Here is a 17,886-nt window from a genome sequence, read left to right as displayed (position 1 = left end):
TGGGACATTGGGGCCGGCATTTATGTTGAAGGAACCAGCATGGATTTTGGTGCCATAGTGAAAAGTGGCTCCAAAGCCAGTGTGGGACCCGAGACACGTTCAGGAGGCACAGATGGCCCTGGGAACAGATCTGCCAGTGCTAACCTTACTAGAGGCCTCTGAAGTTCCTTGAGGTCCAAAGGTGCACCAAAGGGAGTTGAAAAAGTGCAAGAGATTTGCAGCACAGCATCTTTCAAAGCTGGGATCTGCTACGACATCACTGACGGCCTAGTAAACTTAGGATGCATCAGGATCAAGTGTGGAACCAGCTTCTCTGAAGGAGTTCAGGAGAGAGACCGAGTGGCATCTTGACGACTTTGCAATGTCTTTGTTGGAGACAGGCGGGATGGGTACAAGTCCCGCTCTGCCATCTTATGCTTCCACTTCAACATGAAATTACCTGAAGACTTCGACTGCAAAGAGGACCTTTCTGTGAATGGCCTCAAGAGTAGGAAAAGGTCTGCACCCTCGACTTTCAGCAGTACTTGCACAGGTTCTCCTTCCGATACTCTGCAACGTACAGCTATGCTTTACAATCTATTACCTCCTGTGGGTTCATGAGGACATACTTCTCACATGACAGTGTGGGTCTGTCACAGACTATCGTTTGCAAAAGCCTAACAATGTTTAAACCATGCAGTCTTTGGAGGGGACTTGGGGACAGATGTACGATTTCTACCCACATACTGCGATTCCTTAAATAGGAAATCGCAAAAAGGGATTTCCGATTTCTTAGCACATGTACGAATCATTACCTAAATGCAAAATGAGCATTTAGGAAATGCCAGTACCTTTGGCTTAAAGTCGAGGGCAGTCACGTGCAATTTTAAAAAAAGTAACCCAAAATGGTTTTATAAAGTGCAATAGAGTGCACACATGCCCCTATGGCATTTGTGCACTATACATGTGCAGAACTATTTTTGGGGTGCCTTACGGGCGGGCCTTATGCCCATAGTCATCCTTGGTTTAGTGTTTCCAAAATAGTGATTTCCTAATAGGTAATTGGTATTTTGGAAATGCAAAACCAGCCCATTGGTATGAATGGCATGGGATTCCCTAATTGCGATTTCCTAATAGCAATTCCTACTATGTAGGAATTTCTATTAGGAAATCTGTAATTTCAAACATATCAATTTGCATTTCCTAAATTGAAATACATATGCTGTCGCTATTTAGGAAATGCAAAAATGCATTTTCACACACCTGGCCCTAAATTCCCTTGCGGACTGGCAGTTTTGGCAAGGAAAATGTTTTTGAAGAAAATCGCTCATCAACAGAAGAGAAAAAGTGAGAGTGGAACTCGGAAATGCATACAAATATGCGGCACAAAAGCAACTGACATTGGCACACAGGGTTGGTGATTATACGTAGGTCCATGTGTCACGTCTTGAGTGGAATGAATTTGCCACAGAGCCGCATGATGCCATCTACTGGTGCGCAAGACAATTCTGTTTAAATCTTCCCAATCCAGTCTTGTGCCTGTGGTATTCCATAGGTGAGGAATCTGTAGTTAGAAGTATCCATCAGAAATGTACATTTTCTAAATACAGTGATAGTATGAGCTTAATGACACTAGTAAGCTACTCTAACTGAAGACATAACTGCCTAATGCTACGCCTATATCTCTCAGTTACTACAGCACTGTTTCTTGGGAACATATGCGTTTGAATATGAAACTAATACCTTCTTGTCCTGAGTGACTATATATGATCTGCAAACACCTTCTCTATGATCTCCTGGGAGTAAAGTGGAGACGTGGATTGTATTCCTGTCACATTCCATTTCTATGGTGGGAAATGTCCATTATGCATTTTGGTTGAGTTTTTGATACAGTCTGAAATGTTTACAAACAAAAAATCAGTCTATACAAAGAAATGGGAATGAAAACTAACATTAGGAAAATCTAGGGACCCGTAGAGGATGAACACAGTCAAAAAAGCGAACAGGTGCTTAAACTCAGTTTACATATGGTACTGGATGCAACAAGACCAACACATTCCTATAGAACATACATCAAGAGCATTATAACAATATAATATTTTGGGAATATAGTCTTCACCAAGTGTGGCTAAAAGCAGAGAGACCAACCTATAAAGATTAAAATCTATTGGTATAGTGGCCTATACACAGAATATTATATAGAGAGGCAAGTCTTTAAGGAGTGCAAGGTGGAGGCAGTTTAGATTATAGAGACTAAGAAATATACAGAGAGGCAAGTCTTAAGGAGTGCAAGGTGGAGGCAGTTTAGATTATAGAGATTAAGAAATATATAGAGAGGCAAGTCTTAAGGAGTGCAAGGTGGAGGCAGTTTAGATTATAGAGACTAAGAAATATACAGAGAGGCAAGTCTTAAGGAGTGCAAGGTGGAGGCAGTTTAGATTATAGAGATTAAGAAATATATAGAGAGGCAAGTCTTAAGGAGTGCAAGGTGGAGGCAGTTTAGATTATAGAGACTAAGAAATATATAGAGAGGCAAGTCTTAAGGAGTGCAAGGTGGAGGCAGTTTAGATTATAGAGATTAAGAAATATATAGAGAGGCAAGTCTTAAGGAGTGCAAGGTGGAGGCAGTTTAGATTATTGAGACTAAGAAATATAGGCACACAGGTCCAAATACAGCGAACAGTAAAAGGGACCAGCCCATATGGAATTAGTAATAGAGGGCCCCATCTATACTGAGTGCAAGATGTTTGGAGATTGGACTGTATAGATTGAACCTCAGTTGGGAACAGTCTGAATGGAGTTCAAGACAAAGCAATGCAGACTGTAATATATTTGTAAACTGAGACCAAAGGAGGCCAGTCTGTATGGAGTGGAAGACAATGGGAATCAAATGTATAGAGCCTGCAATACATTGGAAACCTACAGGCCTCTCGGTGATTTTTATGGGGCCGGGACACAAACTTCAAGTGAGACCCTTATGGTTCAAATATAAAACAAAATTCTCAGAGAATGAAGAAACTATTGCAGCTCCAGCATCTGGTGCCATATAGTGTCAAGGTGTGTTTGCAGCCATATCATTAAAAACCAGGGCAGGTTTGCCTCAGAAGTTTATTTTTAGAAGCTGCAGAAGTGCAAGACCCTGAAAAGTGCTGAGCCTGGTGCATAATAGCTGCTCTGCTCCATATTGGACAACCTTGGGAGTCTGGGGTACACAGAGCTAATGACAAAGGGAGACCAGTCTCTATGGAGTTCAATACGGAGGGGGTCCATGTTATACAGGCCGCAGTGTGGCCCGCCTGTAAAGAGCCTTTTGTATAGGAAAGTCTTGTTCATAAACAGTACTGAACATATAAAGAGCAGCCTGTGCAGGTTAGGGAGTAAAACCAGTGCCAAGATAGCAGAGGGTTAACTTGCTTATCTACAGTACTGTGAAATGGAGACAAAAGGTTGGAGGAGAGGTGAGTACCTGCCTCACCATGTACTTTACACCAAATGGCTTCAGAGTTTGCCATTATAGTATGGTTGATTTAATCTCCGATAGCCTGTTCTGGCAATTAGATCACGGTTGGTTTCATCGCAGTGACTCTCTGATTACCATTAAACCATGGTGAACTTGAGCTTGGATGCCTCATTCTTGGTGTTATTGCACGGTGCATATGATCTTGGAGGTTATTTGATGCCATCACTTCATGCTGGACTTGATGTAAAAGGATTCTATCATGCCAATACAGCTTGGTGGGTTTGATTTCAGTGGGATCTTTGTTGTAATCGCGGACTTGATTCTGCTCGGTCGGCTATTGTCAATAAAGCATGTTGAATGTGATCGTTGTAGGCCTGTTTTTTCTGTTTAGCATGGTAGGCTGGATCTCGAAGGTCTTTTGTTGTTTACAGTATGATGAATATGCTACTGACTGAAACTATGTTGCTCTTACAACTTGGTGACTCTGATTTTTCTGGGCCTGTGACTGTCATTAGAGCATGGGGATTTGAGCTCTCTACTGCCATTAGAGTAGGGTGAAGTTGATTTCGGGCAATCAGGTCATGTTGTTATAGCACGGTGGGTTTGATTGCGGTGGGACCTTTGTTGCCGGAGCATGTTTTTTTTTATTTTGCCTGTAATTGTCATTAAAGGTTGAAGGACTTTTCATTACATTATGAGCAGCTTGATCTTGACAGGCCCTTTGTTGGCATAACTTGGCAAATGTGTTCTTGGAAGACCTGGTCCTGTTGTTATAACACAATGGGTTTGACGTGAGCAGCCCTTTGTAGTCGACAAAGAATGGATGATTTTAATTTGGAGCATGGCCTACGAAAGCCATCACAACATGGTGGACTTGACTTTGAGGGGTCCGTTGAAAACCTTGCCTCTCGCTGCGCCTTTGAAGTTCCGCTTGTTGAACTCTTCTGTAATTTCCAGTAGGGTCTTCCCTTTGGTCTCTGGGAGGAAGCAGCCAACATAGATGGATGTGCAGACACAGACGGTGAAGAACGGGATGTAGCAGAAGTGGCCCAACCCTGCCTAGGAGTGAAAGAAGAAATGTTACCACTTACTCCATTATGCCGAAGTATGGAGCCTACCGCCCTACTTTTACTATCACAAATGACATTTAATATCAGAAATGACTGACTCTGCTAAAGTTGGCACCAAAGAGCATCTCCCTGCCTGGTCATTCCTCTCTGCTGAAGAAGGTTCTGTTTTTGATCAAATAATCCGCATGTATTAACCCTGTTTGATGAACTAATGTGGGAACTCTCAAGGAGTGGTAACACTTGTGGAAAGTAAGCAAGTGGTGGCACTACACAATGGGCTGAAGGATTGACAGGGAATGTTGTGAAAGTCCTACCTGCGGGGAAACACGCCGAAGTGCTGCTTTGGGAAAATGCAGTCTATTGGTAGGAATGGTGCTGATGTGCTGCTTTAAGGCCTGATAGTGGAAGGGTCTGAGTCCAACGTGCAGGAATGCTAGATGCAGTGATGCTGCAGGCTCTAATGGCCCTCGGGTGCTGGATGCTTGGATATTTTAGGGAATGTTTGATAGCCCTGGACTATGTATATTGCAAGCTTGGTGTAGGAATGCTGTAGGGACACTGAATGTAGGGGTGTCGGACACGGTGTGAAGCACTTTCTTCAGGAATGCTGTGTAGAATGTATATAGTGTGCTGGGTGCAGGTCTGCTGCAGCGAAGGATGCAGGAATGCAAGTCTGCTTTAAGGAATGGCGTGGGGGTGCTGAATGGAATGTTATTGTATGGGATGGTATAGGAGGGCTGGAGATAGTGTAGTGATGCTATAGGGAATGATGCATGAGCACAGAATCTCTGGCTGCTCTGTCAAATCGGAAGGAATGTTAAATGTTGGATGTTGAGAGATGGTGTTGGAGCTCTAGACAAAGGGATGCTGTAGAACATGGTGTCGGGGCACTGGGAACAAGAATGCTAAGTAGGGGATGGTATAGGAGCACTGGAAATAAGGTATTCTACCTTTACTACACGGTCATTACTTCGTATTGCCATTACTATGCCTATTTTAGCTCGCAGATGCCATTACTTAGCATGTATTTACTTAGCTTGAATTTACTACGCATGTTCCATTACTTCGCGTGCACTTACTACACATAATGGACTCACTGTGAAAATCAAGTTAAGTTTAGGTTTTGGGGTAATTTTAGGTGTCAGGGTGGGTTAGGGTTTTAAAGTGTAGGGGTATTTTCAGGGTTCAGGGTGCATTTAAGGTTTTGGGGTGCTGTTTTTTTGGGGGGGGGGGGGTTGAGGGTGCCTTTAGGTTTTGGGGTACAGGAGTATTTTTAGCTGTCAGGGTGGGTTAGGGTTTTGGAGTGTAGGGGTATTTTAGGGTTCAGGGTGCATTTAAGGTTTTGGGGTGCTGGGGTATTTTTGGGGTTCAGGGTGCCTTTAGGTTTTGGGGTGCTGAGATATTTATAGGGGTCGGGTGGGATAGGGTTTTGGAGTGTAGGGGGTATTTTTAGGGTTCAGGGTGTGTTTAAAGTTTTGGAGTACTGGGGTATTTTCAGGGATCAGGGTGGGTTAGGGTTTTGGGGTGCATGGGGTATTTTGAGGAATCAGGGTGTGTTTAAGATTTTGGGGTGCTGCTGTATTTTTGGGGTTCATGGAGCATTTAGGTTTTGAGGTACAGGGGTATTTTTAAGGGTCAGGGTGGGTTAGGGTTTTGGGGTGCTGGGGTATGTTTGGGGTCCAGGGTGCGTTTAGGTTTTGGGGTGCTGGGATATTTTTAGTGATCAGGGGAGATAGGGTTTGGGGGTGTAGGGGGTATTTTTAGGGTTCAGGGTGCGTGCCAGGGGATAGGTTACTCTTACGATTCATTTTTTGTTTTAAAGTACCAATAACACGTTGTAATGGTATGCATAATAATTAACTGCGAAGTTAAAGCATTTTTAATATATTTGTATATATTTGCAAAGTAAAAGCATGTGCACTAAAATCATACGTAGTAATGGTATTTGCAAAGTAAAAACTTCGAAGTAAATACCTGCTACGTAAAGGTATGCTACGTAACATCATATATACTGGACATAAGGATAACAAAGGAACAATGACTGCCAGATGTTGCTATGGATAGTGTAGGGTCGCTAACTATGGATGCTGTTGCCATGGTGCAGGAGCACTTAACTGCTCTATAGAATGAATTGGGGCACATAGTGCAAGGATGCTAGAAGGCATGAAGTAGGAACGTAAACATTGAGATACAAAACGGTATTACACAAATACTGAAAACAAATCACCAGCAACTCACCACAATAAACGGAAAGGCCAGCCCAACCATGAAGAGCATGAGCCAGATGAGAGATCCCATGAGCATGTAGGCAGCTGGACGGGCCATCTGGTCGAAGATCTCAGTGGGCATTATCCCGGTCACACCCGCTGAAGAGGAAATTAACAAAGCGGTTATTCAACTCCTAGTCTAACCACCTGCGGCATCGAAGAATAGAACTAGGGTCCTTCCTTAAAGTAGTACAACTGGCCACAACAGGCCCTCCCTTCATGAGCTCAGGTCAGAATCATGGTCCATTCTGGCCAAAACCAAACACAACTTAAAGCAGAAGTCAAATAATAATATGCTGGTCATGGTTTACATTAATAGTGAAAATCCAATGAAAAAAGGCTGTAAAAAATAACGTGGATTATTAGTTTTCTTTAGGGAAGCGCACTAGCGCCCAGAGGTTTCTATGGACTCCTGAAAGGCTAACTTACATAACTTAACCAACTCCAGAAATAAAGTTTAATGATTCTTCCTGGGTCTTACCAGGTTGGGTTGAGCTCGCATACTCAAAGGTAACAGCCTCTGCTGGATCTCAAAGAGTGCTTGACCTTCCTGCATTTGTCAGTGGAAGGGCAGGATATATGAGAACGACTTATCAGTACCTCGTAATCTTCAGCCTCATAAGCTTCTGCAGCTTCTAAAAATAAAGTTCTGAAGTAAACCTGCACTGTTTATTGATGAAGTGGCTGCAAACACAACCTACCTCTACATGGCACCAGATCCTGGAGCTGCAATAGTTTCTTCATTCTCTGAGAACATTTTTTTATGTGCAATGGAGAGGTCTCTAAATTGATTTATGTGCAAAACTCACCGCTTTAAATAAGACCCTCTTGGGGGGGCGTGGCTAGCAGCCGATGATGGCGGCAGCAAACTAGAGAGGCTCCCGGAGTAAGGCGGCTTCCCGCATCAATCCGCATGCCTATCTGCACAAAAACGAACCCAGACAAGGTGCCCCGGGTCCGGTGACCGAGCGGCACTGGGAGGAGAAGTTTTGGAGCAGCGGTGCCCCGGGAACGGGTGGAAAAGACGGCCTACGTCTGTGGCCTGGTAACACGAGCACAGCAGCGGCGGCTGGTTCGGATGCTGCCCGGGCGGAAGTGGGGCCTCGTCAGCGCTTTTAACCGGAAGTGCCCGCAGTGAATACGGACTCAGCGACAACGGCGGTGAAAGTCTACAGCTCCTCGCAGATCAGTTAAGGGCTCAACATATCGCTCCACTGATAAGACATTGCTGCTGATAATGGCGACGCTAACGGTGACTGAAGCCGAAAAAACAAGTGCGTGGACGCCGCCATTTTCTATCACATCCGCCACCGTAGGCACAAACTTTTCTGACTGCAGGGCTGGGCGGCCTAGGTCTCCGCAAGCTCGACAGTGGATCCTGAGTGTACCGCCACAATTAAGGAAGGGGTGCAAACCTGACTGTGGGGATCCGGCCCAGTAAAGCCTGACTACTGTGCGGACGGAGCGCAGCTGAAACTCGGGCGGCCCTGTCGGCCATTCACCGTGACGAGAACATGGCGGGCAAAGGGTCCAGAAATACCTCCACCCAAGCTAAGCTTGATAAATTTGCTTATGACAAACAATCACTCTCCCAGACGGAGCAACACAAGTCCCTGGGCAAAGGCATGGAAGGAGAGGGTGCGAAGAAGGCCACTCTGGAGGATGTACTGAACGCCTTTGCCCAGGTGCAGGCGACGGTGGTGGCAACGGCAACGGAAGTAACCCTTATACGGGCGGACCTCCAGAAGATGAGCGAAAGGGTGAAGCAAGTGGAGGTGGTAGCTAAATCCCTGGTGGAGGATGTCTCGGATTTGCAGGTGGAAATGGAGAAACTGCAGGCCGATAACAAGTTGCTCAAAGAAAAGCTGGATGATCATCAAGGACGCTCCCGGCGGAACAACGTTCGTATTTTGGGGGTCCCGGAATCTGAAACCACGGGGGCTATAGATCTATACGTGGAAGAATTGATCAAGAACCAGCTAGCCTCCAAGGGGTCTCTCAAACTTCTTCACTGTGGAACGGGCCCACAGAGTACCAGGAGGAACACCGAAACCAGGGGCCTCACCGCGTCCGATCCTGGCGAGACTTTTTAACTTTCGAGATCGCGACACCATCCTTCAGGCGGCCAGAGTGGCGCCTGCCATTCAAATTCAAAATTCGTGAATTTCCTTTTTCCCCGACTACACGGTGGAGGTAACACGACGGAGGAGGACATTTTTGGAAGTAAAAAAGACGTTGCGTGAGCAAGAATTGCCCTACTCCATGTTATTCCCGGCTCGGCTACGGGTGGTCGCCGATAAGAAGGTCTGGTTTTTTGACTCTCCCGAGGCGGCAAGAGACTGGCTTGATGGCTGGCAAAATGTGGAGCGTAGGTCCGGCAGAATGCACCACGGACATCGAGACGACAGCCGGACAGGCTCGCAAACTTCAGACAGAAGAGGCGCGAGCACACCACCAACACAAGAACTATCTGAGGCTGCCGGGGGAAAATAATGTGGAAAACCCGTGTGCAAATTGGACGCTGACTCCTTTATCGACTGCCTACACACACAGGTCGCGAATGGACGCTGCCTTGGGTACTCTGAAGGGAGCAGGGGGGCCGCCTGCTCGGGGAGACACTCTCCCCCAATGTGCAAGTACTCTGTTTTTGGGATGGGTTAAGCGCTCTGCTCAGTTGGGGAGGCGGGCAGTTGAAGGTCCGTTAAGCAGGGAGGCAGGGAGGGGGTGGGTGAGGGGGGGTTGTTGGTTGTTGGTTGGAAATTCACTATGTCGGTCAGAAATCGGTGCTTGTTGTGTGTATGTTATAGCTGGCAGGATACACCTAAAGGTCCGGTTAATCCTACTAGATTCATTTGAATGTGTCTGCATGACTGGAAATGGCGGATGATCGGCTACGTAACGCGGGGAACGCTGAGTCACAGTCACGTGGTTCCCCCCTTCGAATACTATCGTGGAATGTGAGGGGACTTGGGGATAAGGTGAAACGTGGCTTGGTACTGAATGCGCTGAAGAGACAAAAACCCCATCTAGCGCTGTTGCAGGAGACACACTTGACGGGGGGGCCTCTAGGGCCTTAGATAGGAGGGGATACAAGATGGTGGCACACTCGGAATTCACATAGGGCTCCCGGGGAACCGGCATTTTGATCAAAAAGTCCCCACAATTTATTCCACTGGGCACGAAAACTGGTGGTCAGGGTTGCTTCGCAGCCCTGCAGGGACAATGGGAAGGTCGCTCCCTAAATGTGGTATCAGTGTACGTCCCACCGTCCCTTCACTCCATAATGCTTCCAGCACTCAGTGACTTTTTATTGTCTCTCCCAGAAGGCGATGTAATTTTGGGAGGGGATTTTAATGCTACAGTAGATACACAACTTGACAGATTCCCCGCAAAAGTTCACCCGGGGGACCCTCCCGGTTCCAACGTTTCCTGACAGCAATGGGTCTAGTAGACATCTGGCGTCACGTCCACCCTCACGACAGGCAGTACACATTCCACTCCACGGTCCATAACAGCCTTTCACAAATTGATTACTTTTTAGCTTTGGGTGAAGGGTTACAACACGTCGATACCGCAGACATCCACCCTAGAGGCATTTCGGATCACTCCCCGATTACCCTAACAGTTTCCACCCAGGAAAAGTCTTGCAGCCGCATATATCCCATTCAAGCATCATACCTCAAAATCCCGAAAATCAGGAAAACCCTCCAGAAGGCTACAACACAATATTTCGAAGAAAACGTGGCTACCGTGGCCTCTTCAGAGGTGCTATGGGAAGCCTACAAAACAGTGTTGAGAGGGCAGGCAATAAGCTCCATCACGGCCCATAAAAAAGAGCAGACAGCCGAACAGTCTAAGCTTGAATCGACACTGCGCGACTTAACAACTTTGCACAAGGCTAACCCCACAACAGACACGGCGCATACCATTACACTCCACCGACAACTCTACATGGAACACGTTCGACATATGGTGAAGGGGCACATAACTGATACACAGAATCGGATATACGATGTGGGGGACAAGGTGGGGAAGATGTTGGCCTGGCTCGATAAGAGGGGGGGCAGTTCCAGAGGGATCCAACAAGTGAGGGACAGCAATGGCGCAACTCAGACAAGCCCTGAACAGATAGTAGAAGCATTGGCGACACATTTTGAGTAGGTTTATACCCCAGAACGCGTTGTAACTTCTGACACGGCACGGGAAGCGCTAGGTAGAATAGAACTCCCAGTATTGCAACAGCAGCTGACCTGGATGCGGCCATAACTAGCGAGGAAGTACAGCTGGCCATACGAGCGCTCAAACCTGGCAACGCTCTTGGACCAAACGGCATTCCAGTGGAATGGTATCAGTCCCAGTCCGAGGAGCTCAGTATACATTTACTCAACATGTATGAGGAATGCCGGGAGAAGGGTGAACTTCCACTCGATCAGAGAACAGCCACTATAATTGCGATTCCTAAACCCGGGAAGCCACAAGAGGATTGCTCCTCGTACCGCCCTATCTCTCTGCTGAACGCGGAGGGAAACATTTTGGCCAAGCTCTTAGCCAGCCGGTTGATGGCACATCTGCCGGATCTTATCCACCCAGATCAATCCGGATTTATGCCTCATAGGAACACGGCAATGAACCTTCGCAGGGTTCATGGGGTACTGGTGAGAGCAGACTTGAACCACGACCAAGCAGTAATACTGGCCCTAGATGCGAAAATGGTATTTGATTTAGTGGAATGGAGCTACCTATTTGAAGTTTTGGTCAGTATGGGCTTCGGCTCGAAATTTATATCATGGATCAGGCTGCTGTATACGAAACCGATGGCACATGTAGTAGCAAATGGCCACATTTCTCGAACATTTCCGTTGGGGAGAGGCACCCGCCAGGGCTGCCCCCTTTCACCTTTGCTTTTCGCGCTCTCCCTGGAGCCCCTAGCTACTCTAATAAGGCAAACGCCTTTACTTAAGGGGATACAATGGAAGGAAGCTGGGAAGACCGGCTGTCCCTCTACGCGGACGACATGCTGGTGTACTTAACAGACCCAGAGCGTGGTGTACCGGTGCTCTTGAATTTGTGTGACGATCATGGTAAAATTTCAGGTTACACGATCAACTGGAACAAATCAGAAATGTATGTTCTGAAAGGCCCGGTCCCGGTGCTAGGCCCTGACTGCCCCCTAAGACTGGCTGGCTCCTCTTTCAAATATTTGGGGATCCATGTCACAAAGGACCCAATGGAATTCATACAACTAAATCTGACGCCACCTTTGGAACGGCTCAAGCAAGACGTCAAGTTCTGGGCGGGGTTGCCCTTGACAATGCTGGGAAAAGCAGCGCTGTACAAAATGATGTCCTTACCCCGCTTTCTATACGTACTGGAAAACACACCGTTTCCGGTGGCGCCAGGGTACTTTAAAAAGGTGGCAGCAGTAGTCTCTGGTCTGCTGTGGAGCAATCGCCCGACGCGTATTGCGCAAGCCAAGCTACACAGGGGCTGGTATGATGGTGGCATTGCGCTGCCGAATCTTAACCTATACTACTGGGCGGTGCACCTTAAGCCCATTAACCAGTGGATACATGCTCCACAGACTGACCCAGCTTTCCGACCAGATAGGGCACAACTGGGCACCAACAGCATGCTAGCCCCACTCTATGACCAGCGTAAAGTGCAAACATTAACGGGACCTACTAAACTTACTGTAACGCTGTGGCATACAGCACTAGCTGCGCTGGGCTGGAAGGGGAAAATTTCCAAACTTACCCCGCTCTGGGACACCCGTGCCTTGGGAAACCTAAGATGTAGCAGGGGCTTCTCTCACTGGGACTCCATTGGGATATCCACGGTGGGCGATATGTGGGAACGGGGAGAGGTCATTTCCTTTGACTGCCTGAGGGAATTGTATGAACTGGGACCACACAAATCATACCGCTATGTCCAGATACACCATGTTTTGCTTGCGGCCATCCCCTCCGGGACGGATTTACCAGAATCCTCCCCGCTGGAGGATCGTCTTCTAACTGACTTCATGATTGAACGAGCGACATCGTTGACATACCGCAAGCTCCTTAATAATTTACCTGACCCGCTGACCTCCTTGAAAGAAAGATGGGAAGGGGACGTGGACGCCCTGGATGAACACGAATGGAATGAGGCACTAGCGTCCCCAAAAGAAGTAGGCATCTCAGCCAGGCTGAGACTCGTACAGCTTAAGGTCCTGCACAGAGTGCTCTATTAGTACTCTATTACATCGCATCCATAGAATACAACATCCTTACTGTCTCCGTGGCTGTGGAGAAGCGGGGACCCTTTTTCCATACAATCTGGGACTGCCCACGCATACAAAACTACTGGAGACAAATAATGCGCACTGTGTCACAAACTCTAGAGACCTCGCTCCTTCCAGAACCGAGGCAATGTCTCTTAAATGTGTGGGGACCGACTGACCTGTCCAGATGTGGCCAACTTTGGGTTACATTAGGCATGATAGTGGCCAAGAGAGATATCGCTCAGCGTTGGGGGGCGGTAGAACTACAGACGAAGTCGCAGTGGTGCATGAATATGGACAAGATAATGGTGACAGAGAGGGCGGTATACTTGAGTCACGCTTGCCCAGGGAAGTGGAACAAGATATGGACCCCATGGAATGTGTATCGTGGTGAAATTTGTGATCCTCTGCCAGAGGACGGCCAGTTGGAGTCAGATGATGAGGGGGAGGTAGGCCGAGGGGTCAGGAAAGGGTTAGACTGCTACATAGTAACACATGGGTACATGGGAAGTACTGACTGTCACCTTGGTTTTGATCCGTGCAAATGAATAGCAACACATACTATCGGGTAGACTGTTACTACAGCTATACAGCATGACTACTTTTAGATGACCGCAATGTGATTTCCTCATTGTTATTTTTGTTATTTTCATAAAAAACAGAAAACCAAAACCTTTACTGATTTGCAACATAACGTCAATTTGGTACCTGTCACTTAGCTATGTGATGCATCTTTTACTTTCAGCAGCATGATCACAGTATGGACTTACTATATGAATGACATCCAATGCTCAATTATTAACGGCCGGCCCTTTGGGTTGTAGGCAAATGGCTGTGTAATTATGTGAAGGTACAATAAAGGTTTAAAAAAAAAATTTTTTTAAAATAAGACCCTCTTGCGGGTAGAGCCCATGTGATGCTGCGAGATGTTGAAATATAATTGTTTCTTATGGAAATGTATTACTTTTAGCCCTCAATGGTCCTGTTGCTACATAAAAAAGATGAACACCTGAACCAACTAGGTCCTCTGAGATTCAAACTTGTAAATCGGAGGTTACACACAGATTTTCATCGACAGCACCTTACGTTATGTTGTTATGTTATGTGAATTTGTAGAGCGCGACTAATCACTGGTGAGCATAACCAGGCGCTCAGGAGGACGAGCCTGAGGAGGGAGGAGGAGATCATGCCTGTTTTGTGTATGCAATGTGAATTTGTAGACAGTGAGTCAGTGGACATTCCCATGGACCACCCACTAAAGTCCAGAAATACATAGTAACTGACAGCAGAGAAGGACTCCTGGGTACATCTATCCTTCCTTTTAGGGGTCTGTGACCTCTCTTCGGTCTCTTCCTATGTATTCTCCTGGCACCTACCTGGTCCGATTCCGAAGCTGAGGATATAGGCGAAGATACAGGCCATGCTCAGGTAAGGCATCCAACTAACACGCTCCTGAGGACCAAAGGGAGACAGTGAGAGAGGAAGAAAGAGAGAGTCAGAGTGTTCCAATTTTAGAAGTTTTTTGTTGTCATAAAACACATTACACTGAATGCAAAAGGGCATTTCCAACCATGCACAGGCCGCTGAAATCCACACTACTGAGCTTTTGAAAATTTAGTGGGTCTTAAACTGCCCATAACTCTTTATTCACAAGTACTGATGGGTATGGCCTATCACCTTTTTAACAATAACTATAGACCCAACTAGTTTTGAAATGCCTTGTGGAGCGCACAGGCAGCTAGTTACCAAGACCAGGTGAAACCTATAAGCTGCTCACAGTCAATCCTTTTAAATCTTCCAGAGGAAGTATATCCCTAAGTCGGGGCATAGCTATTCATTAGCCACTCTATTTATATTGGCCCAGCCCTCAGGTTCAATTTTAAAGATTGGTTCAGAAGCTCCCATGCATTTTTGTCTTATATGTAATGACGCAAATTAGGAAGGCCATTGGACGACAGCGCCTAATCACCCGCAGAACACAATGAGGGTCTCCCACCCCAATTTTAAGAGACTCAAATAGGGGGGCATCTGTTTTTCCTCAGTAGCCCCCACACTTTTGAACGGCCTGCTTATAAGTATTAGAGTGGCCCCACCTTATTTATTGGACGCTGCTCAAAGCTTGGCCCTTTAACATTTAATCCTCTCTCTTCTTCCCAAACTTCTAAACCTACCAGCGCCAAGACACCCACGGGTATTCGTGCACTTTAGAAATGTGTCAACATAACATAACATAACAGCGCCTAACATCTTAGACCTAGACCAGTCAGTCACATATTGCCCTGAGAACTCTTGTACCTCAACACACCTTTATCCTTGAGTCCAGCAAACCTGCCATTTCCAGCACATGCCTCTTTGGCACACTGTGGACTGGCGGCACACTGTGGCCTGGCAGACATCAGACTATTTGCAAAGTGTCTCCTGCAAAGTTCTAGCATGAGGCTGTGTGATGGACAACCATCTACTAGCCTGCTAAGAAAGAGCCGTAGCACTCCGCTGAATGCCCAGGGCTAGTCAGACTAGACGGTTGGGTCTCAGAAAAAAGCAGAGCCAGAAGTAAGAAACCAGGATGGTCCTGGTGTACTGCAGTACCAATGACAGCCCCTAGAACAGCTGCCCAGCAACAGTCACAGTTAAACCTGCAGTCAGCGGCCATGCACTCACTTCCAGGGCAGTCATATGCAGATGAACCTCTCTTCCAATATAAACATCTTAGCTGCAACCCAGGAATATAAGAAAAAGTGCTTCATTTTATAAAAAAAAGAAAACAATGTGCGAAGGTAAAAATGTCAAGGTATCTCCACTCAAATAAAAGTATATTACAAGGGTATTTCTGGAGCTCAAAATCTTCCACCAGCACTCAGCTGTGGCTGTGCGGGGCTACACAAGGCCAAATGTCTTTTCCTTTTCTTGGGCAGTTGACGTACCTTCTTCCAAGTCCACAGGTCCAAACATTACTAAGTGGCAAAAAAAATGTTTTAATAAAATATTTGTATTGGCATAATTCCTGCAAGTACTTCCAGAGCTAGGCGACAAAGGTGGAGCAAGATCTAGTCCTCAGTTCTTCTCTAGACAGACACCGACCCGTCTGTTCTTCTTCAAAAGCGAGTTGTGTCTGTGGAGCTTTTCTTATAGAGCATGCTAGCCAGTGATTGGTGACAATTCTGGATCCAATCCAAGAATTTCCCTGTGCCCAGCATGCTTTTAATACATCCTATTGGTTTCTGATAAATCACTCGAGCAAAGCTTAGTCTGGGCGAGGGTTATCAAAGTGGCAGGGGCCCAGGGCCCTTATGTGGAGTTCGAGAGTCCCATCCCCATCCCATGGCAGACTTTTAACAATGAGGAAATTCCCAATGAAATCCAACATTGGCTGTTTAACAGACCAGGTCGACTGAGAGAGGCTGGGTGGGAACAGACCAGAATCAAATGCCTTCTCACACTAGGACACCTTTTAGCTTCTGTATAACCACATGGCCATGCTTCAGCTTGGACTTTGTGATACCATCTGCTATTCCTGTCCACACATCACCCACAGGTCAAGATAAACAGCAGTGTAATAACTGCACAGTAACTCCTCCTCGCTTTCATGCTATCACACCAAGCCTATAGTCTTCTCCGGGGACAAGTATTTCACACCTCAACAAAGAGCTAATAAGGCCATCTAGAGAGGGGAGAATCCGGTTTGAACTGAATTAAGCACTAACCAGTCTTCAAGGTATAGCAAAGCAAGTTAGAACAAACTCAACTTTCCAACCTATTTCCAAAAATCTGTTTGCTACTCATTTACATGTTTTATAAAGGTTATCATGTTATAACTATAAGTACACAGTCACCTTTACGGATCCTTTGATAAAGATAAATATATGTTTATACTTTTAAATTTCCTAAAATAATAAAGTTGACAGATAGTTAAAGTAGCCTGATATGAGAATGGTGGATGGGCCAATAAAACTAAAAAGGCATGAAATTCACAAGTTAAAGTGCTGCCTTCACCTCCGGGTCCAACCCCACCATACTCCGCATACCAAGTTCACCTTAGCTACCACCCCTGTTATTACTTGAGAAATCTTGAAATGAAATGTGCTTAAAAAAGTCATTGGTTATGTCTATAGATGTGCAAGAGGTTGTATTTTGGCATAACTCATTTTTTGAAGTGATATTGTAGGGCATAGGGTGTTTGGGTTCATGAAGGTTGAGATGATGGATTATGGTGCAGGTATTGGAATATGTCCAGGGCGTATGATGCGGATGACTTTACAGGGCTAGATTGGGAAACGAAGGAAGCTCAGGTGAAAATGTTCAAACTAGCGCCCACCCACTGTCTATGTTTCTTTCCAATCCTCTTTCTCTGTCTTCTCTCCAACTCTGCCGGTCGTCACAAATACTGGTAAGCTGGAGACCGAGGTAGTGGCCGCCCACCTTGAAAGAGCAGCTTCTAAAGACTCAAGTCACCTGCGGAATGGCCAATGGAATAAATGGCCATTCGGCCCTACTGCTTGGATACATATGGTAGGTGTGTTGGTGTATGATGATGGCTGTGGGGATGTTCGATTGTGGCTGTGTAGCATTTAATGATGTGTGTGAACATAAATTGGTGGATGTTGGAATATGCATGTGGCTTTACTGTTGTTGGTTCTGGGGTGGCTAGGCCTATACAGGTGGTTGTGCACATATATAATGTTAAGTGTGTGGTCATCTATAATGATGGATAGGTGGCCTTATGATTGCGGAAGTTTTTCCAAATAATAGAGTTTGGACACAAGTATGAAGGTGTGGAGTTGGCACAGTATGGTGCATTTGTTACCAGGCGTTGATTAGGTATAATGGTGAGGGTGCTAGCATATGATATAC

At 46.2% G+C, this 17,886-nt stretch overlaps 1 protein-coding gene across 2 annotated transcripts in view; it reads right to left on the bottom strand.

Annotated features, from left to right (window-relative positions):
- Positions 1-1,984: 1,984 nt before the first annotated feature.
- Positions 1,985-17,886, bottom strand: part of SLC2A11 (solute carrier family 2 member 11) — a 593,392-nt gene continuing 577,490 nt past the window's right edge. For both annotated transcript variants that reach the window (XM_086942750.1, XM_086942751.1), the window contains 3 exons: positions 14,412-14,487; positions 6,748-6,875; positions 1,985-4,498 (listed from right to left, as the gene is read on the bottom strand). In XM_086942750.1, coding sequence (XP_086798876.1) covers positions 4,298-4,498; positions 6,748-6,875; positions 14,412-14,487 — 405 coding nt within the window. In that variant the 3' untranslated portion in view covers positions 1,985-4,297. The remainder of the gene's footprint in view (positions 4,499-6,747; positions 6,876-14,411; positions 14,488-17,886) is intronic.

This window comes from Lissotriton vulgaris, chromosome 11, assembly GCF_964263255.1.
Source record: "Lissotriton vulgaris chromosome 11, aLisVul1.2, whole genome shotgun sequence".
Classification (NCBI taxonomy): domain Eukaryota; kingdom Metazoa; phylum Chordata; class Amphibia; order Caudata; family Salamandridae; genus Lissotriton; species Lissotriton vulgaris.
Note: the sequence above shows the minus strand (reverse complement) of the source record. Positions and strands in the feature narration are given on the sequence as shown.